We start from the raw sequence: 23,435 nt of genomic DNA on the forward strand, positions 1-23,435 counted from the left end.
GATGGAACGGGCGCGTTTGTGTGCCTGCTTAAACGAAGACGGTTATCAGACGAAATCTGGCAAATCTGTCACTGTAAAGTCTATACAAATATAGCATGTATGGATTGGGGTTGGCAGAGCTGGGGCTCCAGGCGGTATCGAGTGCAGTGACGCCACAGCGGACTAGTCCCGACCCCCGACATGCACGAGCTTCGCCATCAGCACATCAACACCTCTTACAAACATCCACGGCCTCACAAAGTCTCCATCGCCTTCACCTCCACCACGCGCGCCCGGCCATCCTGTCATTGGCACCCTTCATTGATATACACGCTTGATCCACTCACTTCTGCCTGAACAGGTGTCATGGTATGTAACATTGCTTCTTCCCCGAGCGGCAACCACGATATGCTGACCACGTCCAGGGTAACCAGCAGTCGAGCGCAGGAGGCGGGCCTCCAGGTGACGATAAGAGCAAGAAAGATAAGGTGTGTACCAACCGCCCCCTCAGGTGTGACAGCATTTGCGAGTCTGCCATGTGGTGCCTCAGCCTAGACACTGACAGCCGCCTTATAGAAGGATAAGCCAAAGTACGAGCCCCCGCCACAACCCACGACCCGCATCGGCAGGAAGAAGAAGAAGGCCGCTGGTCCCAGTGCCGCTGCAAAGCTCCCCACCGTCTACCCGACCGCGCGATGCAAGCTACGATATCTCCGGATGCAGCGCATTCACGACCACCTATTGCTAGAAGAGGAATACGTTGAGAATCAGGAGCGCCTCCGCAAGGCAAAGGCCGTCAAGGAAGGAAATGCGCCCGCCGCATCAACCGCCGGAGAAGGTGCGGAGGACCGGAATGCCGACGAGCGTTCGCGCGTCGACGACATGCGAGGCAGTCCCATGGGTGTTGGCAATTTGGAGGAACTTATTGACGACGACCACGCCATTGTCTCGAGCGCGACTGGCCCCGAATACTACGTTTCCATCATGTCTTTCGTCGACAAGGATCTACTCGAGCCTGGCGCGAGCATCCTCCTGCACCACAAATCCGTCTCCGTCGTCGGTGTGCTCACAGATGATGCCGACCCGTCCGTCTCAGTCATGAAGCTCGACAAGGCACCCACCGAATCATACGCAGACATTGGTGGTCTTGAGTCACAGATTCAAGAAGTACGAGAGGCCGTCGAGCTGCCTCTCCTACATCCGGAGCTGTACGAGGAGATGGGCATCAAGCCACCGAAAGGTGTCATTCTGTACGGTGCCCCCGGTACCGGAAAGACACTGTTGGCCAAGGCTGTCGCCAACCAGACGAGCGCCACGTTTCTGCGCATCGTTGGTAGTGAGCTTATCCAGAAGTACCTTGGAGACGGTCCCAGGCTAGTCCGACAGCTGTTCCAGACAGCTGCTGAGAATGCCCCCTCCATTGTCTTTATTGACGAAATCGACGCCATTGGTACCAAGCGTTACGAGTCGACTTCGGGAGGTGAACGAGAAATCCAGAGAACTATGCTGGAACTCCTGAACCAGCTGGACGGTTTCGACGACCGTGGTGATGTCAAGGTCATCATGGCCACCAACAAGATTGAGACGCTAGACCCTGCTCTGATTCGCCCTGGTCGTATTGACCGAAAGATTCTCTTTGAGAACCCTGATCGTAAGTTGCGACATCCGTTCAAGTATACCAGTGCTGACCATTATCAGAAACCACCAAGAAGAAGATTTTCACTCTCCACACCTCCAAGATGTCGCTCAATGAGGATGTCGATCTTGACGAATTCATCAATCAGAAAGACGACCTCTCCGGTGCTGACGTCAAGGCCATCTGTTCCGAGGCCGGTCTCATGGCCCTACGTGAGCGCCGTATGCGTGTAAACATGGAAGACTTTAGGACCGCAAGGGAGCGTGTGCTCAAGACGAAGACTGAGGGTGAGCCTGAGGGCTTGTACTTGTAGGTTTGAGACACAAGTTATGTCTTGTATCATATTCCCAGCCTTTAGCTACGCGCCAGTGTGCTGGTTGCAGTCAAAGCTTGGTTATCATAGAGCCATAATTCCATGACCAGTCATCTTCTGCGGTATGTTGTGATTCTGCATGATCCACGTAAGTTCCCAGTGTACCCAATGTCATTGCTATGCTAGAAGTGCTTCTGTGCCGGTTAATAGGAGTACCCAATGTCATGTGCATTAGTCGCTCCTTCCATCTCCAGGGGCTCACTCCTGACTAATCATGCCACATTGTGAGTCAAGCCTTGCCACAGCCTCTTTCATCTTCCTAGAATCTCACTCAGTTCCCTTTACAATCATGTAGCTTTCGTGTGCATATACATACCGCTTTACCCATGTACACTCAAAGTTCCAGAGTCATGAAGATGACAATATCATCGATTTACTCAGATATGTCTACAGGCGTCGAATCAAAAAGCTTAATGTTTGGCAGTGAAGAGCAGAGTACCCACTCTATAGTGAAAGAACGCGAGCACAAAGGCTGCGGAGGGTCGGCCGGATCGCGCAATAGTGAGAGGACAGCGCCGGACTGCTGCCTTAACGTATTTAAACTCACCAGCACAACCTTTTTAGTCAGATTCACTTTTCGGTTTCCCCCCTTCCAGTCGACTGCAATCAGTTTCCTACTAAAGGCCTCTGCTTCTAGTTGGTCAGTTGACCGGTTGCCGTCAGTGTTCGCGAAATATCTAGTCATGATCCCAGCACAATCCACTCGGCCTCTGACCATGAACATTGCGGCCCCAACCTTCAATGCGCTTAATAAGCCCCAAAAGCGCGCTCTGATCTTGCGAGATCAACTCCGCTTCGTCGACCCGCAACATCTAAATGGGTTCCTGGAAGGAGTCAGTAAAAATGAGCCACCGACGTACACAAAAGTCAATGGTATCATCCAACCGGAACTCACCCTGGTCACACTCAAGGCAGAAGCCACACACTTTGACCTTGGGAATGTGTTGCTCCCTGAAGAAAAGAATTCTGTCTATCGGGTCCATCTGCTGGTCGAGAATGGCCACATAGATATGCGCGCCGAAGATCCGCTTCCGCAGGATGATGATGTCCTTGACTCTGTACCCATTCATGGCTTCATTGCTAAGGGCATGGTGCCTTTGTTCAGGAATAAGTTCCATGCCATCTACTCCCAAATGAACAAGATCAATGGAGCCAGGCGGGCAGCCTACGACATGGCGAACCGGGCCCCAACACCCGTTCACGATGGAGAGGTATGTTACAGCGGGCTTCTGTTTATAGCGCTAAACATATGGCTATGTGTTTGGTTATACTGAGGAAAGATCACTAACTCTTCCTAGACTCTCATAAGGCTTAATCCTCCCAAGCGTGAGCAAAGCCAGCCAGCTTTACAGTGTAAGCATATCATTCTTGCACCCAATACTAAGGCTAACGAACAACAGTAAATCCTAGTGGATCATACCAGGTCAAGCAGCATGTTTCAAACAAGCGCAAGCGCACAGGACTTGACACCATCACCGAAGACACGAAGAGCAGGATATTCGACACCATTCCAAGCAACATCAAAGTCAACCTCTTCGACAGCATCGTAGAAGCCGCCATTCCAAATTTTGACAACGTGATGATGGCATCCTGGAACGTCGTATCCATCTACTCCGCCTGCGGGAGCGACTTCCCCGACCTCCACCGGTCAATTGTTAGCTTGAAGAGCGTGCTTCAGGATTTCGACGAGGCATTCGGTAAACGCGTTAACCGAGAGACGCCCAAGTACCGGCACGATTTCTGCGGTCATACGCAGGATGATGAGAACAGAGGTGGTGATGGGGACTGCACACCAGACGAGCATAGACACGATGGTAGAACTCGCCCCATCTCACACGTCACTGTCAACAACGAGAATGCTGGAGAAATTCTAGATCAATCAGAGAGTTCCAATACTGACCAACACATCTCTAAGCAGAAGGACATCGCCACACCAAACGACGGCACTGAACAAACCAGCGATGAAGAGAAACCAAACATATCATCTCCCTTCCAAACACCCCACCCCGCAAATCCTGCAGAAAGAGAAGAACGAGAAATCACTCAAGATGCGACACAAACTCCCCGCCTGAATTCCAAATCCCTTGTCTCAATGAGCCCATACAACGCCGCCAAATTACCGTCCAGAAAATGCCTCGACACCCGTTCTACTACTCCCCACAACGGCGATCTACACAAGCTCTTGACAAATGCTTCTCACGAGAACGGACTTCACAGACTTGCCGCTTCTGAAGATTGTCGCAAGAACGCATACAGCAGAGCTTCTGTACCTCTGCCTGCTGGCTATTCAGCTCGTTCCACGCTTGCGCCCAGAACGAGTACGTCGGGTACGGCGCCTGTGGCGAATATGGTACCGAATGGGGAGAAGAAGAGGGATGAAAGGGGTGAGGAATAAATTGTTTACTCTAGTATTTTCGAAAGCCGGGGAATGAAGGTTGATTTTCGAAAAGGATGCCAAAGTATCTAGTTGCAGCACGGTGAGGTGAGGTGAGGTGAGGTGTACTTGCATCACCAAGCATTACCACAGCGAGCAAGCAGAACCGAAGGTAAGAGAATCTGTAGCCACGTGAGACTTGTAGCTACATACATAGTTCGAATGCAGAAAATGGTAAACCTTGCTATTTCATCTACAATGCATACGGACACGTCCACCCATGCAGCCAGCACTTTACGCAAAAAAAAAGAAAGCCGCGGTCCAGACCTTCTTTTTCAACAAGAGTTTAAAGAGAAGAAAAGAAAAAGGAAAGAAAACAACATGTCGGTGTATCGTCACGCGTCGAAGCCACAGAAAAGCAAAAAGCAAAAAAAAACGCCTACTCCATGCAAGATCGGCCCTAACGCTCGTGTCGGGGGAAGCAAGAGGCAAAAAAGCAAAAGAGAGAAAAAACAACAACAACAAAGAAAGGCCACTGATTCAAATTCCAACCCAATCCCACCTCAAATTTCGGTCAAACGAATCACTTACTTACTCTCCCCCACCCTCTCACCATAGTCACTTACCCACCCCCAAGCACCTCTTCACCCCCCTCATCATACTGACTATGCGCCCTCCGCAACGGACTCCTCTTCTTCTTCTTGCCCGTCCCACCACCACCACCACCACCACGATCTCTCCCCTTTGACTGAAGATGCTGCTGCTGCTGTTGCGACGCCGACGACGGCGATGAAACCGGCGAGGGCGGTTCCTGATTCTGTTCCTCAGCTTTTAGCAAGTCCATTGCGCGATCGACTTCTTCCCACGAGGGGCGGCTATCGCGGGTTCCGTTGGGGGTAGCGGGACCGGATTGCGTGGCGAGGACTTGGATGCGCGCGGCTTGGTCTTCGGACATGGGGGTTGGGGGCATGTTGTCGTGGGTGTGGGTGTGGTCGCGGACGGGTGTGGATTGTAGGCTGTCGAGGCGGGGGGAGAGACTGCTGCCGCGGCGGCGGGCGATGGGGGTGTCGGGGATGGGGGAGCTACAGTCGGCTTGGATGGGGCTGCGGAGGCCGTCGGTTTCGGCGTCGCTGTGGTGGTCGCTGAGGCCGGCCGAGGTGTCGCTCTTCCACATTTTGCGGAAGGTACTGCGGCGCCGTGCCATGCCCGCTGTGTTGGGTGTGCTGCGTGTTGGCGAGGTCTCGAAGAAGCTTGTGTACTTGTTGCCTAGCTGGTGCACGATCGGGACATCTGCGCTGGATCCCAGCGTGCCGGACCGTACAAAGAGGACTAGACCAAGACACAAGAGCAACAGTGTGGACTGTACTACGGCCATTCTCTTTTGCCAAACGAGTTCGTCTGCCAACAAGCTCAACCTAGTGCCAATCTCGCCCATCTCAGACTTTTGTCGCTCCTTCATACTCTCCAGCTCAATCACCGTGCTCTGCCACAGTTGATCATACATGTTGCGGAAACTCTTGAGCTCTATCATCACTGTACTATTCAGGTGATCCAGGAACTTTTCAGTCTTTGCCAACTGTCGCTTCTCTACTTTCATGAACGCGTCCCGGAGCGCACGGGACTGCTCCTCGATGTACTGCAATGAGAGCGTGCTGTTGGCCTCGAGATACTGAAGGCGCTTATGTATCGACTTGAAAAACGACTCTTGAGTGGATGGAGTAGGAGCGTTGGGTTGCGTAGCTGAGCCCCGTCCCTGCGACTGTGCCTGTGGAGGAATAACTGTGCCATCACTAGAAACTTTGGCTAACGAACTGCTTGAGGATCCTGCCGCTATCGATTCGGTTGAGGAAGTTGTGGGATTGTCATTGGGCGGTACAGATGGCGAGGTGACCGCCGAGGATTCGGTTGTGGAACTGTGAACTGGGGATGAAGCCTCGGCCTTGTCAATGATCGAAGTTGCAGTGGGAGCGGTATTTTCTCCGGGAGCTGTTATATTCAAGTCTCTCAATTTGTCCGTAGGAGTTGGCGAGGAAGCCGAGCTTGGTTCTGAGGCCTGTTGATTCTGGGGCACATCAGTCGTTTGACCAGCTGGTTGCTCATTTGCAACTGTAGACGAGCCATAGGCATCAGATGGCGGACTGGGAGGGTCTGGTTCCGCCTTAGACTCAGAAGTACTCTGATGACTGGTTGTATCGATGACCTGTGACGCCACAAAGCTTGTACTATCGTCTTTCAAAGCTTCAATGGGTATATTTTCTGGAGGCAACGGTCCGCTGTCCACCGCCGGTTTCTTGACTTCGACACCGTCGGCCTCCAGATCTTCGTCATCATCAATTCCTCTCGCCTCCTCCTCTTCTTGTCTGAATTGCTCCAACATTGTAGTGCCGTGCACACGTAGTAAGCTAAGTGGACAATAGTATTCATTTCCGTACTGCGTCAAAAACTCGACGCGAAGATATCTCGCCCAAATCTGAGGCTCGGTGATGAGAAAAGGCTGAATGTCGCGAGAGTTGCGTGCTTCAAACGTGCCCAGGGTCCGCCATTTTTCCATCTTGACAGGATAACGGTCTGACACACTGACTCTAAAGTGTCGGAACATGGACGAGAAAAACTCATAGTTGGCGAGAACAACAGTATCTACCAAAATGTCGTCGCACAACTCAACTATGAGGAACTTGTTGTCTGCCGAACATATGTTCAGCATGTAGCTGTCCTTATTTTCGACCAAAATCGAAGAGGAACTTTTGGCCTGCCTGTTAGTTTTGAGAACAGTGGCAGCGCAGTCAAAAGAGGCATAGTTGAACCGCTCCTTGCACGTCTTACCAGCGTCTTTGCTAAGCGCCCACGATCCTGGAGCCACTTTGCCGTCGCCATTCGCAGTCTTGGTAGCCTCAGCATTGTGCCTGGCTTGCTGAATACCGTTTGCTACGCCCCCATCTTCTGGGCGTCCAAACCCGCTAAAATCAATCGAGATTTCGCCCTCATCGCCAAACGAGTCCAGGGCGTTGACATTGACGGGTCGCCGACGAGGAGCTTGGTTTGATGCTGCCGGCCTGCCCTGCCCAACGTTCTCAGGTGACTGACCGGCCTTGGCCAGATTCTTCATCTTCCACTCCTCAAACGACAAAAAGTTTGCATTGTCAAAAGGCGAGTCTACCTCGAGCTCTAGCTCCGGCTGCGTGCCTTCGGTACCACTGCTTGCTGCACTTGGCGCCGCGCCAGTCGCGTCTGGCTGTGATGATGCGTCCGAGTTGGCGTTCTTTCTCTCCTCGTTTGCGATGTTCTCGGAACCCACCCATATTCCAGGGGCTGGGGTTTGCAGACCTGCGATAGCCCCTCCTCCTTCAACGCCTGTACCGTTCACAGTGGCCGTCTCTCCTGGCGCCGACCAGCTTGTCTTTGCGCATTGCTGTGGTAGCGTGTGTGTAATGTAGTTGATGGTGCGGTACGGAGAGGTGCTCTCGCTGTCGGAGTATCTTCGTGTGGAAAGGGGCGAAGGCGAGGGCGAAGGCAAAGGCAACGAAGTGGCTTGCGATGTATGGTGTGTCGTGGCACCTGAATATACACCAGCAGCGCTTTGTTCAGCAGTCGTCGTCTCATTCGCCACCGTCTCAGCGAGTACCGACGTGGATGTACTGCATAGCAGCAAAAGGATGGTCCAATTATGGAGCGAGGCGCCGGTCGTGAGCATTGCTTGGGTGCATGTCTTGCGCAAGCAGGTTACGGTGCCAGGTGGCAGATGGAGGCCTGGGGTAGTTCCAGGTGGCCTGTCCGATATTAGAGATTGATGACATGGGGTACCGCCCAAGTTTCTGGGGGGAAAGCGCAGCCACGGAGGAATGCGCGGCGTGAACAGGCGTTCGTGTCTGACACGTGTGGCTGTTTCACCGCTTCCATGGGTGAATTGCTTCAGCACAGCGCAATGTTTAGCGAAGCCAATGACGCTGCCAAGAGCACGACATCAAAGGCTTAGATATAGTAACCACAACACCTGTCATATATCTTGTCATGTGGACTTCTCATCAGATACATACATATACGATTATTGTTTTTTGTATTCTTATGCTTCAATCATAAATCCCAAGAGTATGAGGGCATTGTCGTGTCACATACAGTACTGAGCCCATTTCCCAACCAAGACCAAAACAAAAGGAGAAGCATGCAAAGACTTAGCCAGAGGATCGTAGCGTGGCACGCGACACGCTCATGTACAAGAGTGCGTGCTGTTCGTATAATCATCCCATCAAGGTTGCCGTCCTGCATGTGATCCACAAGCAGGTTATCAACCAAGTCCGATTACCAATTCGTCGAGTCTATGCCCAATCATCCAACCGCCCAGCCAAAAGACATACCAGCCCGCCAGCTCGGTCAGGACAGCCCATTGCTCCTCGCCATCATGCGCCATCGTCTAGTACTCATGTGTATCGTTATGGTGATCCGTGTTATTGCTGAAAGAAAACGCCATACGAGAGTGCAACAAGTGCCGATGCCCAAACGGTTTCGCTATACTATGGGACCAAGCGTAAAAGGGGTATGTCCAAAAAAGAAAAAGAAATCCAAGTCGAGTAAGAAATGAAGGCAAACATCCAGGGGAAAATGGCCGAAGATGAGGACGTGTTAAAGGAGCCGCGGGAAAAGGCTAAAGAATAAGAAGGACCAGCCTGGGTAGAGTCGGTTTAGAAGCCTTCGTTGCCTGCACGGCAGACTTTGGCTTCGGAAACCCACTCCGAAGCAAGGACTTGGTGCGCCGTCAAACGACGGGCAGGTATAGGATCGAGAATTGAGTAGATGACATTACGACATTGTCGCTAGATGTGGGTTAGCAGCTATTACTAGTAGCAATTTGTAAAAAAAAAAAATCGTGACTCACTCTTCGCAAAACCTCAATGGGTCGGTATCCCTCCTCCTGTTTTCGGTCCTCGAGGTAGCGGTCAAAGAACTCGTCTTCGCCCTTTTGAGCAACACGCCATAGGTGGCGGCCTGTCCTCATGGCCATGTAGATGATACCACAGGCCCACACGTCGACAGCACGGGGGTCAAATTCCTTGTCCACGTATTCTTCAGGCGCAATATAAGGAGCTGAGCCGCACAAGCCAGCAGTCATGTGCGCTTCCTTTTCCCAAGCCATCCGGAAGCACTCGCCATTACCAAAGTCGGTAATCTTGATGGAGCCATGGGTTGTCAAGAGCAGATTTTCAGGTTTTAAATCGCGATGTGCGACACCCATCTCATGCATGTACTCTACACCACGCATTAGCTGCTTGAAGAAGCAGTCTGCCTCGGCAACTTCGAGCTGGCCGGCGGCGAGGACCAGGGTATACAAATCGCCACCAGAGCAATACTCCATGACTTCACAATATGTGCCCTTTTCGTCCTGGAGCAGATCGAGTGTGGTGATGACGTTGGGATGTTGCATGGAGGAGGATATACAAAATTCAGATGTCAGGCGCTTTTGGTATCGCTTGGCAGACTCGCCAGGTCTTTGCTTGAACTCCTTGACGGCATATAGTTGCTCTCGTTTTGAGTCCTTGGGGTCCTGCTTGTGTGCGACACGAACAATGCCAAAGGCTCCGCGGCCAACAACTTCTTGGCACTTGCCGTACTTTTGGACCAACGTCTGGGGGAGGGCGTTGACAGCATTCTTCTGCTCTGCAAGCTTCTCCTTTTCGTTGCGCATAACATCGACCCAGTTGGACATGAGACTCAATGGCTGGTCTTCTGGAGCCTCACCCTTCTTCTTGCCCAACATCAAGTTCTGGAACATGTCTGAGAGTTTCTCCTGGCGCTTGGCAACCTTGAGGTGGTGTTCGTGGGAGCCGTCTTCGTTGAGCCAGAAGCGCTTGTAGGGCGCTGTGGGGCCATCCTTCCTGTTGACGGAGCCCTGGCGCGCTGGCGGGGGACGGCCGTTGGCAGTGGCGCCGTTTGTGGCTTTGACGTCGCCGTTCTTGTCGGGGTTGGTAGAGCTCTTGATACCCATCATGCTGCTGATGCGCGACGTCATGGTGGGCTTCTTGGGTTTGAGCAATGCTTCAGCGGCGGCTTGCACACTACTTGCGCCGGAGTGGCTCACAGTGGGAGTAGGGCTTGTTGGAGGGACAGGGCTGACGGCCTGGGGAAGCGCCAGAAGTGTGTCTGGTTGGGAGTGGACCGACGATGCAGTCGAGGCCGAGGCCGGGGGAGAGGCGGCGGGTTTGGCCGTTGTGGTGGGCAGGTTGGTGGTGGTCGGGGCCGCCATGGTGGTACCTCTTTGTCTGGTGTAGACGAGGAATGCGCGACACGGCTTGGAGGTAAAGGGTGGGGAGGGGGGCAGGCGGGAGCTCACTGGCAACAGTGGCGGTAATAGTGGTAGTGGTAGGGGTAGTGGGGATGGTAGCAGCAGAAGCAGTAGTGGCAGCAGTGGTTTGGAGACGCAGGTGTCTCGCGGGCAAGAAGCCCAGGGTGAGTTATTGCACGGCGGTCAAAACGGCGTATCTTCGTCGACGGTGGGTGGTGGAGACAAGGTTCGGCAGGTGCGCGTGAGGGGTCTGGAGGCGCAAAAACACGGTGGCGGCGTGGTCGGGCGGGCGGGCGGGCGGAGTGGGCGTGTGAATAAAAAAAAGTAGTCTACGTATGAAGCAAGGCGAGGGTCAAGGGCGGCTTGAAGCGTGGGAGGCCAAAGGCGTCTTTGAATTTGCTTGCGCTCTCACGGGGCACTGGGGAGCCACACAGGGTGGCTGTGCAGCAGATGATGTCGATGGGTGGACGTTGGCCGACGGATCCGCGACTTGCGCACCAACAAAGCCAGCAGCGCAGCGAGTAGCAGGCTCGGCGATAGTTTTCAACAAGAAGAAAGAAAAAAACCAGCTGGCAGAGTTGGGACGAGTGGCGGATCAAATATTGGCTTTGTGCGAGGGGTACACCCATGGTAGATGGTGCACTGCCCGGCCGTCGTGTACGGCTTTCTAGATGAGGCCTGGCTTGCGGGATTTTCGACATGTTTTATTTTGTACGCCAGTGGTTGCGAGAGCCAGTTGACCGCTGCGTGAGATTTGCAGCGGCCGCCAGATGCGGGCTATGGGCCATGGGCCATCAGCTATGGGCCATTGGCCAAGTCACTGGGTTGCTGGGTTGCTGGGTTGCTGGGTCGCTGGGCCCTGGCCGACAGCTGTTGCCAGCCGACGGCACTGAGGTGGGCATAGGTCAAAAGGCGACGCATTGCTAACCTCATACTTGTGGACCGCCGATGGTCCACTGAAAACTCTGCCAAGTGCTGGGCTGGCCCACGCAATTAAGGATCAAGAGAGCCAGCTGCATCTGTCCAGATTGCGACTACATATCTATGTACAAGATACAAGCAGCCAGGCAAGCACAGTGACGCCACTGCCCTTCCCACCTGTCCATCCCCGAAGCATGTCACCATCATCATCATCATCATTATCACAACCACCACTCGAATTCAGGCACAGCCATGCCGGCTTAAATTCCGAGTTCGTCCGATAGCCGTTGGTGGTAAGTAATTCCGCCTAGATCTACAATGCGTATGACGTGCCGCCGACAATGACACTTGTTTACATATTACAAATTAGGCCACAAGAAGCGCAAGTCTGCTTCCATGCCACGCACGTGTCTACACCAACACAAAATACGAGAGACGCGGTTATCTGATACTCTCCCTCTTTCTCTCCATTAGTCCCCCCTACTTAGACGCAACCATGCAGCCATGCAGACAAGCACAGCGTCGCCCTCGTCGTCCAAGCATCGGCCACTGCCATGGCATGCGCCCAGCCAAGCGAGGGGCTGTACGATTAGCAACCCCCGCATCTCAAGGGCGTCGACATGCACACCGCATTTCGCTACACAACCCAGTCCCCGTCCCAGTCCCAGTCCCAGTCCCAGTCCCAATCCCAGCCCCCCAGGTCGCAGGGCCTGTCGACACGACAAAGCCGTTGGTAATAAACAAGTGTCGGCCACCCCACCACCCTGGCCTGACCACTCAACACGCTCCCACTGGGGCCTGGCAACTCTGCACGGCCTTTTTGATAACTGGCGACGGGCGACGGGAGTCGTTGCATGCAGCTTGCCTTGTGCACGGCCCTGTTGATGCTTCCGTCGCCTTGGTATGAACCGTTGTCTTGGGGCGCTGCAACGTGACCGGCCCGGCCCAGCCAAAGCCACATAGTCAAATACCTACATAGACTACTCACATACAGTAAGGACCTCATGTGCGTTTGTCAGCCGGGGCCAGCGTGACGGGAACAAGGAAAAAATTGGTCATGGCCACGTCTAGCTGCCATGACTGAGACATGGCTGGCTGATGGCAGATGGCAGATGGATGCCTTTAATTTTTATTTTTTTGCCTCGGCATGAGGCATACTTACCGCCGCGCTTGTTCCTTCTGCATTTGGCCTTGATGTTTTGGCTCCATTTGGTTGCTCGACCATCGGCTGTCTTGTACATACCAATCGCTCCTTCCGTCATGACAAACACACCCAAGCACTCAACAAGTTTTTTTCCTTCTTCCTCTCATCCGTCGTATGTAGAGTAGTCGACACCATGCAAGCCACCGTCCCTGAGCTGCCTTCACATCCAACTCACACATAGCCGCCCACCCCCACTACAATTACCCGATCCCATCCGATCCTCCTGCGCGTTTAACATTGCCTGGGCCCCGTTCCAAGACACCCAAACCCTGGGCTCATCTTTTGCCATTTGTGTATGCTAACACCTGTCCGTTCCCAAAAAAGCTTGCCTCCCTTTTCTGCTCACGACAGTCACACGGGCAGATCGGGGAACCCGGCAGAACGGGTAAAAAATATTGTCCGCGTATAAGTGCACAGTGGGCCCATTTGCCTGCATGTGTACAAAAATGGATAGTGGGCGTGGCTGGTTGGAGGCACACATCGCACACAGAGTGTTGGATTCACATACACATATTGGGTGGTTATGGACCTCTAGTATTGTACAGTCTAACAACAATATCCTTGGTGCCCATTCTCAACGGCTGTTCCTGCCGTCTCCCACCTTCTGCCACCCCCGCATCTCCTCGCCTCCCTCTGTATCCTCCACAAAAATCCCAAAGTCAACCTTTGTCTTCTTGCTTCCCTTGCGTCCATACAGCTCCTTCTCCAGCGACTCTGTGTCTGCCCTTACAAGCTGCTTCTCGCAGTATCCCGTACGCTGCCTTGCCGCTTTCGCCATTGCAAATGCTGCACGTAGAGGCGTCATGCGGTATCCCATCTGCACGAGCGTACTACCGTGCTGCGAATCCAGCCACAGTATGTACATGCTTACCACCCAGGCTGAAGTCACAAAGACAAAGAGACCACATAGCAGTGTAGAGAAACCCCATTCGTAAGACGGATGGGCAGTGTTGGGCAGACAACGCGATTTTCCCTCGAGATAAGTCTCGTTGTAGGCAATGGCCAAGTGGCAGTAGCCGAAGCTTGTGACAAGGTCCTGTGCGTCGTAGGTCTTGTCCTTGATGATTACGGGGATAGTGGAGTTGCACGAGTAGGTTTTGCGTGAGTTGCCGTCGGGGAAGTCCACGTCTTCAAAGGTCTGCGTATTGGATGTGAAGTTGTAGACACCTAGTATGACGCAGTTAGCGGTGCTGACAACGTGGTGTAGATGGAGTGTTTGAACTGACAGCCCAATCTCATGACTTCATAGAACTGGCTAGTGCGGCCCATGTCACTGAGTTCTTTACTAGAGTACCTTGTTCCGTTGGGAATCTGGCAGTCACCTACACCAAGCATCTGTTAGCCACCCGTCACTGAACCAGCCCATCTCGCATCGGTCCATAACTTACACATTTGGCTCCGCTGACCCACAAACCACGTATACTTGTCTTTTACCTGCGTATCCACACACGCCGGCTGCGCGAACGTCTCATTCGCCGTCCCTTTGACCATCCACGTCGGCTTCACCGACGACGCCGGCACAAGATTATTATCCACGCCCTCGATATCAACCCACGCCACAGCCGTAGCATCGTAACCCGTCATGGCCCCAACCACAATCGGCAAAGCAACAATGTACGCCGTCGCCCATAGCATATAGAAAAACAGCGCCTTCGTCCTCTTACTCTTCGCCGCCCACAACTCAATCAACAGGGTCGCAACAGACTTCAACCCCGGCCCCTCGAGCGCTATCCGCTGAAACGTAATAAACGACGCGGGATGCCGCTCGATCGCCTTCAACAACGCATCACAAAAGATACTATACGACACCCACGACGCCAGCACCTGCAGACCACGCCCGATACCCACATCCCACGCGATGTCGATGGCCTTGACCTGCGAGAACGTGTACTGCCCAAACGTCATGTCGAGCGCGAACACCTTTTCAATACCTGTAATCGTCGAGTTTGCAGGGCGTCCGCCGATGCTGCCGCCGCAGGAAATCACTTTGTCCCGAAAAATTGAGGAAAAGGGGGCGCGGCCGGCGTACGGCGGGGATGTGGCTTCGCCTAGGATAGCAAGCGGGACGACTGCTGTGGCGAGAACGGCGAGGAAGGCCAAGATGTGTTTTCGTGTCTTGGGTGTCCATTTCCAGAAGGAGGATTTGGTGGTGTCGGTGTTTTGTATCTTTTCTTGAGGCGTATACATGATGGCATCGTTGGGGACGAGGTTATCAGTTGACGGAACGGATGCAATGACGAGTCTTTCCTCCTCTTTCTTCCCCACACTGTCACTGCCGCTCGCGTCCATGATTTGTATGGGGGTGTTTGCTTCAGACTTCACAATAAAGATCGAACGTATACACAAACTGCAGTGTCAGACCGCAACACAAAGCCTAGCTTTCGCAGTACAATAAAACAAAACAAGTCAAACTCAGTGTAAATACTAAGATGAAATAGAAGAAGAAGAATAAAAAAAAAGGGAAACATGAAATTATGTATACAACTCAACCCCCGTCCTCCCCCGTTTCTAAATACAGCCCCCTCCCCCCAGCGCAGGACGCCTGGAAAAAAAAAGCGGAAAATTGTCTTGGTATACTACTTACACCCAGTACACCTGCCCCAACCAAGCATATCACCTTTTTCATACCGGGCCGAGTCAGACGGGAAAGACCAATTTCCCTCCCTCTCCTCCTCACCCCCCGGATTAGCCACTCAACTTATCTAGCAACACTTTTAGTAGAGAAAAAAAAAGAACATCTATGCGTGTGTGTGTGTACACCTTAGTTTTACATGCTAAGTAGTACACGTTACACCGAACCAAGATAAAACAAAGTACAAGAAAAGAGCAGGATTGGGAGTAAGTAGTGTTTATAGTTTTGCCAAACTAACAAGGCTTAAAACATCCGCATTTGAAAAAAAAAACACGGTCCGAATCCTACCATTGTTGGCGTGAGTTTTGGGGGGGGGGGGCGTGTGAGGCTGAGTATACGACACACTAGTGTCGGAAATCGGTCAAGTCCCAGGAACATTGAACCCCTAAGTGCTGGGATGACCCTGGCTCGACTCAGCTGTCTCCTTCCCTTCCCCCCCTCAACGGCTGTAAGTACTACACATTTGGGCAATGGAAAACGTCCAGCCGCAGCAAATTGTTGTGGCACAGGAAGATATTATGCAACACCCTTTGTCACCCAATCGCATCCATTTCCATGTGGGGTTTTTTTTGTCCAACGCTCCAGGCATATATTGACCGTAAAAAATTATGTACAAAAGTGCCGTCCAACGCTCAAAGCTTTTCTTGCTCGGCAACCTCAGCTCTGGACTGGAGTCCCACTGCGGCTGACCGCATTGCCAGAGCTGTTGTTTCGAGCAAGAGGCGTTGCGCTCCGACTTCGCTCCCTCTCTCGCTCCCGCTCTTCCGTCTTGACCCGTTCTCGCGCCTCTTCAACCAGTCGCTTGGCTTCCCTCACATTACGCATCGTTCTGCTGAGCTTGCCCTCTTTACCTTCTTGAAGCTTCTGCAGCTCGCCTCGCGCCTCAATGTCTTCCTTGGTCTTGGTAACAAAGCTCTTCAGACTAACCTTGATGTTCTGGCGGAGATCTTGACCTTCGTCAAATATCGCGTCGCTATCACGGATCGACTTGACATTCTCAACGCGTCGGGTGAGGTAGAGAGTTGGGCGGCGGTTTGCGTTATTGTGCTGGTCACGACGCTGTGCAATAATGCGCTGGACCTCTTCTTCGTAAGCAGCTTCGTAGACATTGATATCCACATTAGACGGAGATTCAGAAACAACACATCCGTCTTCAGGCGCCGGCTGAAAGTTCTCGCCGGTTCCAATATTGAGGAAGAGCGTGTCTTCCAACGGATTATGCGCATGTCCCTTACCAATGGGCGTGGTTGGTGAGGATGCCGACGGAATGGTTCCTGTTGGGCTAGAGATGGATTGAATTGGACCGGGTCGGATCGCCAGATTTTCGCGTGAAATCTTGCCATCTGAAAAACCTGGAGAGGTTTGCATAGTCGGACTGCTGGTGGCAGTCAGTCTGTTGGGGCGCTTTCCTGCTTCTGTACGGAAACCAGGTTTGGAATATGCCATGTCGTCCATATGGTTCGGCACTCTTTGTCCTTTGTCGTCTACCTTGATAGAGTGATGCACACCCTCCGCGGAAAGCGCTCCCTCGACTGGTCGTCGATCATGCGTGTCCTGTGATTTTGATTTGCGCAACGCTGATGGCCGCATGGATAAGGGAGGCTGCACAATGCGCGAGGCACTTCCTAGTATACTTTCTATCCGGTCTGGTCGTCGCCTGAACAACAGTTGCTTGAATCGCTTTACTGCTCGTACCTGTCTGTTGTTAGCTTGGGATGGATGTAAGAATTGCACGGATGCAAAGGGAAGACATGCACCTACCACTGTCACAAGGTGGCCCATGTTGCCGGTAATGGCAGCGTTGACTTCCTCGTCTGTAGGTGGTTCAATAATCACGGCGACATTCTCAGACTTTGCTAATAAAGGGTCCGTTCCGTTTCGTGTGACCCATGGGTGTTCCTACTGGGGTCAGCTCTGCTGTCTGAGGATGAAGCGTTCCAACTTACTCTGATTTCCTCCATGGTTATCCTCTTCTTTGGATCCTTTTCCATAAGCCTCGTTAGCAAATCCTTGATGTCGTCGCCACATTCTGTTTCAAACTCGAGTGGGTCCATTCGTATCGATTGGTACAGCTCAATCATGCCGCGTTTTTCAAAGGGTATCCGCCCAAAGAGGAGACAGTATAGGGTGCATCCCATTGACCATATATCCGCAGCTCTTCCTGAGACCTGGCCATGCTTGGCCACGCACAGTTCCGGTGGCATAAAGGCAGGTGAGCCAGCAGACTTGGCAGTCTTCATCTCGCCTTCCTTGTCGAACATTTCCGAAACACCAAAGTCGACAATTTTCAAGACATCCTCCTCGGTGACCAGGCAATTGTCAGGCTTGATGTCTCGATGGATGATGCCCTGGGCATGAACTGGCGGTGGTTAGCGCTAGACGGAAGTACATGGCAGACCAGACGTACGGTACTCTAGACCCAATATCATGTCTCTGAACCAACACCGACATTGCTCCTCGCTATAGGGGTCGGCACGCTCCTCGAGGCCGACTTGCATAACAACGCCTTTCTTGCACATCTCCATGACCATGTAGAGCGAATCCTCTTCAGGGTCGTCGAGCACTTCGATCAATGTGACGAGGTTCGGATGGTGCAGCTTCTTCATGATGGCAATCTCTTCCTTGATGAGTTCAAAGGCATTGTTTTCTTCGGTTGTCGAGTGTCGGTGGAGCGGAGAATTGAAGCCTATGCCGGCTGGCAGTGCGCGCATTCGTTTACTCGCGGCTGGCCGGCGGAGGAGGTTGGATTGTGCCCGTTTTCGCAACCGCGATTTTGAGAACTCCTTGACAGCCTACGCCATGTGTCGTCAGCTACAGTCACTATGTGTACCACCCAGGTTACCCGCATCATTATATCAGGCATTGCGCCTCTCCCCCATGGCCAGCGGTGTCTAGAGAGCTGGTATCCTCACATATTCTTGACCATACTGGTCTACAGCGAGGTGAACAGCGCCAAATGAGCCGCGGCCAATCTCCTGTTTCACTAAGTATTGGTTGATGCGATGTTGGGCGCTGCCGTCATCTTCGCTATTGCTGTATTCGGACCGCGCATTCAGCGTTTCCTGCAGTCCGTTAGGCTCTACGCATGACAGTATTTATTGGTTGGCTTCTCGGGGCAAATGCTGCCAGCCATTGGGGTGCAGAAGCTGGTGCCAAGTTCGGATAGCTTCGCCAGTGCGTGCATCAGGCCTATGACGTGATGGAGGGCCGATTGGACAGGCGCCGGACGGTGCACTCGAGCGAGACTCGGCTGGGGGAGGGGGAGGGAGTCGCACCTTTACACGTCTGGTGGATGAGGCTGCGCGCGTGTGGTGTCGTAACGGGCTCTGGTATGCGGGTGTTGACCTTGACGGCATCAGCATCTTGGTGGGGTAATGGGTAACAAAGGCAGCCCGGCAGGCAGCAACACACACATGTACTTGACTGGCGGAGGTCGACCGGCGTCGCTGAGGGCGGGAACGGCGAGGGCAGGCTGTGAAGTGTAGAGCTTGAGGTCAGGTTCGGATGGGCGTTTGCTCAGCGGGTCGGGCGAATGGGACATGACTACACAGGGCGAGGGCCGGCCAGGGGGGAGAGATTATGGCATCCAAGTGCAGTAGCAGTAGTACGAAGAGTTAAGATTGAAACTGGGGGCGGGCTAGCAGATAGCAGGTCGCAGGTCGCAGGAGAAATAATATGGGGAAACCCGGGACGGCCAGCCCGCAGCAGAGAGGGGCCCTTTCTCTCGCTGTGCACTTCTTTCAGCCTCATCCGCCCGTCGTCGGTCGAGCACAAGCAATCAATCAGTCAATCAATCAATCAATCAATCACCACCCTCGTCCCCACGCCCACTACTTACTGCCATTAGGCCCAGGCCCACCCGCCCGCTACCTTGGCGGCATCCTCCCCGACTCGCTCCATCGCGCCTTTGACATATCCGTCGCAAGTACCAGCTATCGTGTGTGATTGTGCACAACCCATTGGCGCCGGCTGCACGCCCCGAATCGTCGCTTCGATAGTACATCGACAACACCACGCCCCAACCCCGCATCCCTCCCAAATCACCCTCTCCTGCTGCAGCCTGACCAAGCCCTGCCTCTCCTTATTCCCGATCGCAATGGTCCTCTATAGCTTCTACATCTTCGATCGGCACAGTAAGTCGCTGTCCTGGTCCGGCGATCGGAGCCCATGACAAGTCCGCCGTGCACGCTGCTGACCGCACAATTGCAGCCGAGTGCATCTACTCGCGCCGCTGGACTCCTGCACGCCCAACCTCGTCCTCGTCCAAACCCACCACCGCTGCTGCTGCTGCTGCTGCCGCTGCCCGCCCGACCTCTGGCAACTCGATTGTGAGCAATGGCGACGTCGTGGCTGCCGTCCGCAAGGGCATGTCGCATTCGGACGACGAGAAGCTAGTCTTTGGCCTCGTCTTCTCCCTCCGCAATTTTGTCACCAAGCTCGGCGGCGCCGACGATACCTTCCTCTCTTATCGCACCGGCGAATACAAGCTCCACTACTACGAAACACCCACGCGCATGAAGTTTGTCATGCTCACCGACACAAAGGTCATCAACCTGCGCCAGTACCTGCACCAGATATGGGCCAACCTCTACGTCGAGTATGTTGTCAAGAACCCGTTGGCCCCCGTCGAGCATCCCGGGGGCATTGGAGTTGCCAATGAATTGTTTGAGCGGGGCTTGGAGGCCTTTATCACCGCCGTCTTGCCTGTGTGAGGACACCTAGGACACAGCAAGAGCTACACGAGATAGAATAGCGTCAGTCTTGTAAATGAGACAATACGTGTACGGAGGCTGCCATTGTGCCGATCCAACATTGTGCGGCGCAGCACTCGATTTTCCCAAGAACGGAGACGTTCCTAGAGACGGGATCATCGTCGCCTTATCATGACCATCTACGAAGCTGCAGGGACTTGAACCTGCAAATCAACATGCAGACGACAAGACAAGCTTCAGAAGGTCGGGAGCGGCCGAACGCGTATGCACCCCAGCCGATGCCCCACATGCACAGCCTCACTTGACCTGAGTCCCGGGACACTATTCCCCGACACTGCAACATGCACGGGATGTGGGTATGATGTGTTGAGCGTCAGAGTAGCATAGTGCCGTAGCAAGAATTCGAAATCGAGGTACCACATGTGCCATCCTGTATCACGATTTACTCTCCATGTCTAAAGGAACTTCTCGACGCTACATCCGTACGACTATCACTTTATCTCAGACTTGATCTAATGTCTCTTAAAGCCTCTACACGCAATTGCCTCTTGACTACGAGATACTGGACATGATTATTTAGGATGGGGCTCGGGACTCTGCCCGGCCACCACTCCTCTGGTCTAGTGCTATGTATCAATCTTGTTCTCACTTCTTGATACAGAGTCACTTCCCATCATCTTCTCCCATATACCGTGATCTTCTGATCTCATCGCAACCATAACCCATTTAGTTTTCGTACCCAGGAGAGGTGTAAATTATTTTTTTGGTAGTATTACCAATGATTATTGGGGGTTCAACAGCAGGGTCTCGCTAACACTTCTTATTTAAATCCTTTTACTTTGACTACAAAGTCATTTTTTGATGCCCGATTCCAGCAGGTTAGGGTATGGTCTACCATTCTTTACTGAGCTATTTAATCTAATACGCTGTACAGTAAGCACATAGGAAAAAAAATCAAGTCACTCAGAATTTGCCCAAGGACCTGTCGCGTCCAATTTTCTTCTTCAGGCCCTACATTATGCCAGGCAGTAAGTGCACCTCACTTCTCGCATCTCTCACCTGGTATGAAATCAGCTGCGTTCATTGCATTCACTACGTTCTGTTATCCTGTTGATTGTGGCTCCTTCCTGCCACGGTCTCAACCACACTGTACCTCACTGCGACGGTGTTTTGCAACAACCAACACCATTATTACTTCAAATCACATATTTTCACAGGCTCCGTCTTGTTTTCTTCACTGTAAAGCATCGTTTCATTCTTAGTCTTTGCAGTCATCGGCTAACAGCTACTATAGCATTCCACATCTACGTCAACGAGCGCGGAGTCGTAAGTACACCCTATAAACCGAGTTTTCTTTTCTTGAAAAGCAAAATAGCTAAAATTGTGGTGTGAAGAGAATCTTCCACGAATGGAATAATAACAACAGAAGAAAAGGTAGTGACGAGGTGTGTTGGAGATATGTTGACTATTGCCTGCATGTTATGTTCGTTGTTATTAACAGTTTGATATAGAATACACATTAAAACTTACTTGAAGGAGTAACCTTCTAATTATTATACTCGTACCTTTCTAGTACTTAGAACTCGCTTAGAGATTTTTAGAAAAGTCAAGTAATTACTAAACTAGGCAAATAATCTTACTTGGTAGATATAAGATAGTAATTATAGAAATAATGTTAAGCTTAAAGATCTAGTACTATTAAGAGTTAGCTAGAGAAAAAAGATGAACAGGCTCCTTCGTGTGTGTGTGAGAAGAAAAGAGGAAGGAAGATTGGGTCAATCTTATATTCGGCAGAAAGCCTGGGAATGAGGTGTAGCGAGGCGAGGGTGAGGAAGCTCATTTGTTATTGTCGATTTTCTGAGACTAGATTGAGTTCTGTGTGATGAGGTCGAGTACGCGGTACCTAAAGGCCTGATTCGCATGACGCTGTCAGGTCGAAGAGACTTTACCAGTATCTTTGTGAATGCAAATTTCGCAATAGCCTTTTTAAGGACCGAAATTCGAATTTTTGACTTGTTGGTGTTGGGCAGAAACATGCTCACTTCCCTATGATTAAGAATGGAATGAAGTTAAGTAGAAGTGTCTATCAGTTACTACCCATTTCTTGCAGAGAAGACATTATTTAGTACTATAAAACACCAACCTAGCACTAGACTCTCACTATTTCTTACGCGTTGGTTCATGGTATTGTAGTGATTTCAAATGCAATCGCATTAGAAGATAACTAGCCAGATACACGCATCAGCCCCACTCTGGTCATACGATAACCCCGCTCTCGACCGCTCTCAATTGAAAGCTGGGCATACGCGCCTTTGAGCCTTGTTGCCAATTCGCTCTTGTTCCTTCACGGTTGAGCTCAATGACGAAGGTTATATTGTTAGAATTTTGAGAACTTTCCAATTCTTCGCCACACTGAAAGCGATGATGGTTTAAGGGTAAAATCCAGGCTTCCCATACTCATAATAGAGCTTGCCTGGGCTCCGGGGTTAGTACCTTTTGATCAACCTATAAGATGTCCTGTTATTAACAACCACCTAAAGTTCGAGTCCCGGTCATCGCACATAATATCAGACGATAATATTTTTGCGCTGAAGTTCAGATGGTGAATATTCGTCTCGTCGGTTAGTCTGAAAGTTGAACATTCATCTTTTTGCTAGCGATGGTAGTACAATCAAAACAGAACACGAAGGCCGGCATTGAGTAAGATTGAGATGAAAAAGTGATGAAGGTAAAGCCTGTGCGAAGAAACAAAAGGCTTTTTGCAAATTTCTCCGTTTGGTGTACCCACTTGCATGTTTTCAGGCTAGCCCAGGTACTTGCGTGTGTATGGACCAGAGATTGTGTATGCTAAAAGTAGCTAGTACAAAAGAAACGAAAATCATTGCGTGTCTGTGGTCGTGTTCAAACGGATAATAATCAATGCGATAGGCACAGGCAATGGTGTTTTAATATACTGGGCATTATGTCGGCAAGGTGGCTGAAGATGAGACGCATGAAATCAAGCGACACCATATGTTTGAGAGTTATTGCCAACGAGCTGTCGGCCATACAGTTGTGGCCTGCAAAGCTCTTGAGGAATCTCGACTACGAATGAGAGTATAGTACCATCATACGTCAACCGGCCCCCCCATATATTCCGATTCTTTCTAGAGTTTGTCGAGATAGCAGGTGAAAACACATCTATGGAGGTGTTCACCATGTTAGTGCTAAATTTGCATTTTGGATCGGGCATTAAATTGTGACAATGGAAAGAGATATAGTAGTAGGTGTTGTAGAACAAGCGCGCTGGCAATCGAGCTCAACTCGAGGCAGATGTGGGGTCCAGCAACC

General features: G+C 51.9%; 8 protein-coding genes across 8 annotated transcripts; 4 read left to right on the forward strand and 4 right to left on the reverse strand.

Annotated features, from left to right (window-relative positions):
* Positions 1–345: 345 nt before the first annotated feature.
* On the forward strand, positions 346–1,928 carry COCMIDRAFT_39273 (uncharacterized protein; the record flags this gene model as incomplete). The annotated part of the gene is made up of 4 exons (XM_007692592.1): positions 346–348; positions 405–467; positions 556–1,630; positions 1,678–1,928. 4 exons carry the CDS (start codon positions 346–348, stop codon positions 1,926–1,928), a joined length of 1,392 nt encoding a protein of 463 aa, XP_007690782.1.
* Positions 1,929–2,704: 776 nt separating this feature from the next.
* On the forward strand, positions 2,705–4,383 carry COCMIDRAFT_102806 (uncharacterized protein; the record flags this gene model as incomplete). Its single annotated transcript, XM_007692602.1, has 3 exons — positions 2,705–3,199; positions 3,287–3,341; positions 3,389–4,383. 3 exons carry the CDS (start codon positions 2,705–2,707, stop codon positions 4,381–4,383), a joined length of 1,545 nt encoding a protein of 514 aa, XP_007690792.1.
* Positions 4,384–4,984: 601 nt separating this feature from the next.
* Positions 4,985–8,053, reverse strand: COCMIDRAFT_102849 (uncharacterized protein; the record flags this gene model as incomplete). The annotated part of the gene is made up of 2 exons (XM_007692603.1): positions 4,985–5,051; positions 5,112–8,053. The coding sequence occupies 2 exons, from the start codon at positions 8,051–8,053 to the stop codon at positions 4,985–4,987; spliced, it is 3,009 nt and encodes a 1,002-aa protein (XP_007690793.1).
* Positions 8,054–9,038: 985 nt separating this feature from the next.
* On the reverse strand, positions 9,039–10,597 carry COCMIDRAFT_28721 (uncharacterized protein; the record flags this gene model as incomplete). Its single annotated transcript, XM_007692587.1, has 2 exons — positions 9,039–9,170; positions 9,233–10,597. The coding sequence occupies 2 exons, from the start codon at positions 10,595–10,597 to the stop codon at positions 9,039–9,041; spliced, it is 1,497 nt and encodes a 498-aa protein (XP_007690777.1).
* A 374-nt stretch (positions 10,598–10,971) lies between these two features.
* Positions 10,972–12,150, forward strand: COCMIDRAFT_28722 (uncharacterized protein; the record flags this gene model as incomplete). Its single annotated transcript, XM_007692588.1, has 4 exons — positions 10,972–11,266; positions 11,397–11,530; positions 11,664–11,850; positions 12,068–12,150. The coding sequence occupies 4 exons, from the start codon at positions 10,972–10,974 to the stop codon at positions 12,148–12,150; spliced, it is 699 nt and encodes a 232-aa protein (XP_007690778.1).
* A 1,185-nt stretch (positions 12,151–13,335) lies between these two features.
* Positions 13,336–14,948, reverse strand: COCMIDRAFT_102831 (uncharacterized protein; the record flags this gene model as incomplete). Its single annotated transcript, XM_007692604.1, has 3 exons — positions 13,336–13,928; positions 13,988–14,083; positions 14,150–14,948. 3 exons carry the CDS (start codon positions 14,946–14,948, stop codon positions 13,336–13,338), a joined length of 1,488 nt encoding a protein of 495 aa, XP_007690794.1.
* A 1,102-nt stretch (positions 14,949–16,050) lies between these two features.
* Positions 16,051–18,934, reverse strand: COCMIDRAFT_102812 (uncharacterized protein; the record flags this gene model as incomplete). Its single annotated transcript, XM_007692605.1, has 7 exons — positions 16,051–17,088; positions 17,155–17,292; positions 17,340–17,752; positions 17,801–18,185; positions 18,306–18,455; positions 18,669–18,738; positions 18,807–18,934. The coding sequence occupies 7 exons, from the start codon at positions 18,932–18,934 to the stop codon at positions 16,051–16,053; spliced, it is 2,322 nt and encodes a 773-aa protein (XP_007690795.1).
* Positions 18,935–19,489: 555 nt separating this feature from the next.
* On the forward strand, positions 19,490–20,105 carry COCMIDRAFT_102866 (uncharacterized protein; the record flags this gene model as incomplete). Its single annotated transcript, XM_007692606.1, has 2 exons — positions 19,490–19,526; positions 19,603–20,105. 2 exons carry the CDS (start codon positions 19,490–19,492, stop codon positions 20,103–20,105), a joined length of 540 nt encoding a protein of 179 aa, XP_007690796.1.
* Positions 20,106–23,435: the final 3,330 nt, after the last annotated feature.

The sequence above is a fragment of the Bipolaris oryzae genome (genome assembly GCF_000523455.1).
Source record: "Bipolaris oryzae ATCC 44560 unplaced genomic scaffold scaffold_134, whole genome shotgun sequence".
NCBI lineage: Eukaryota > Fungi > Ascomycota > Dothideomycetes > Pleosporales > Pleosporaceae > Bipolaris > Bipolaris oryzae.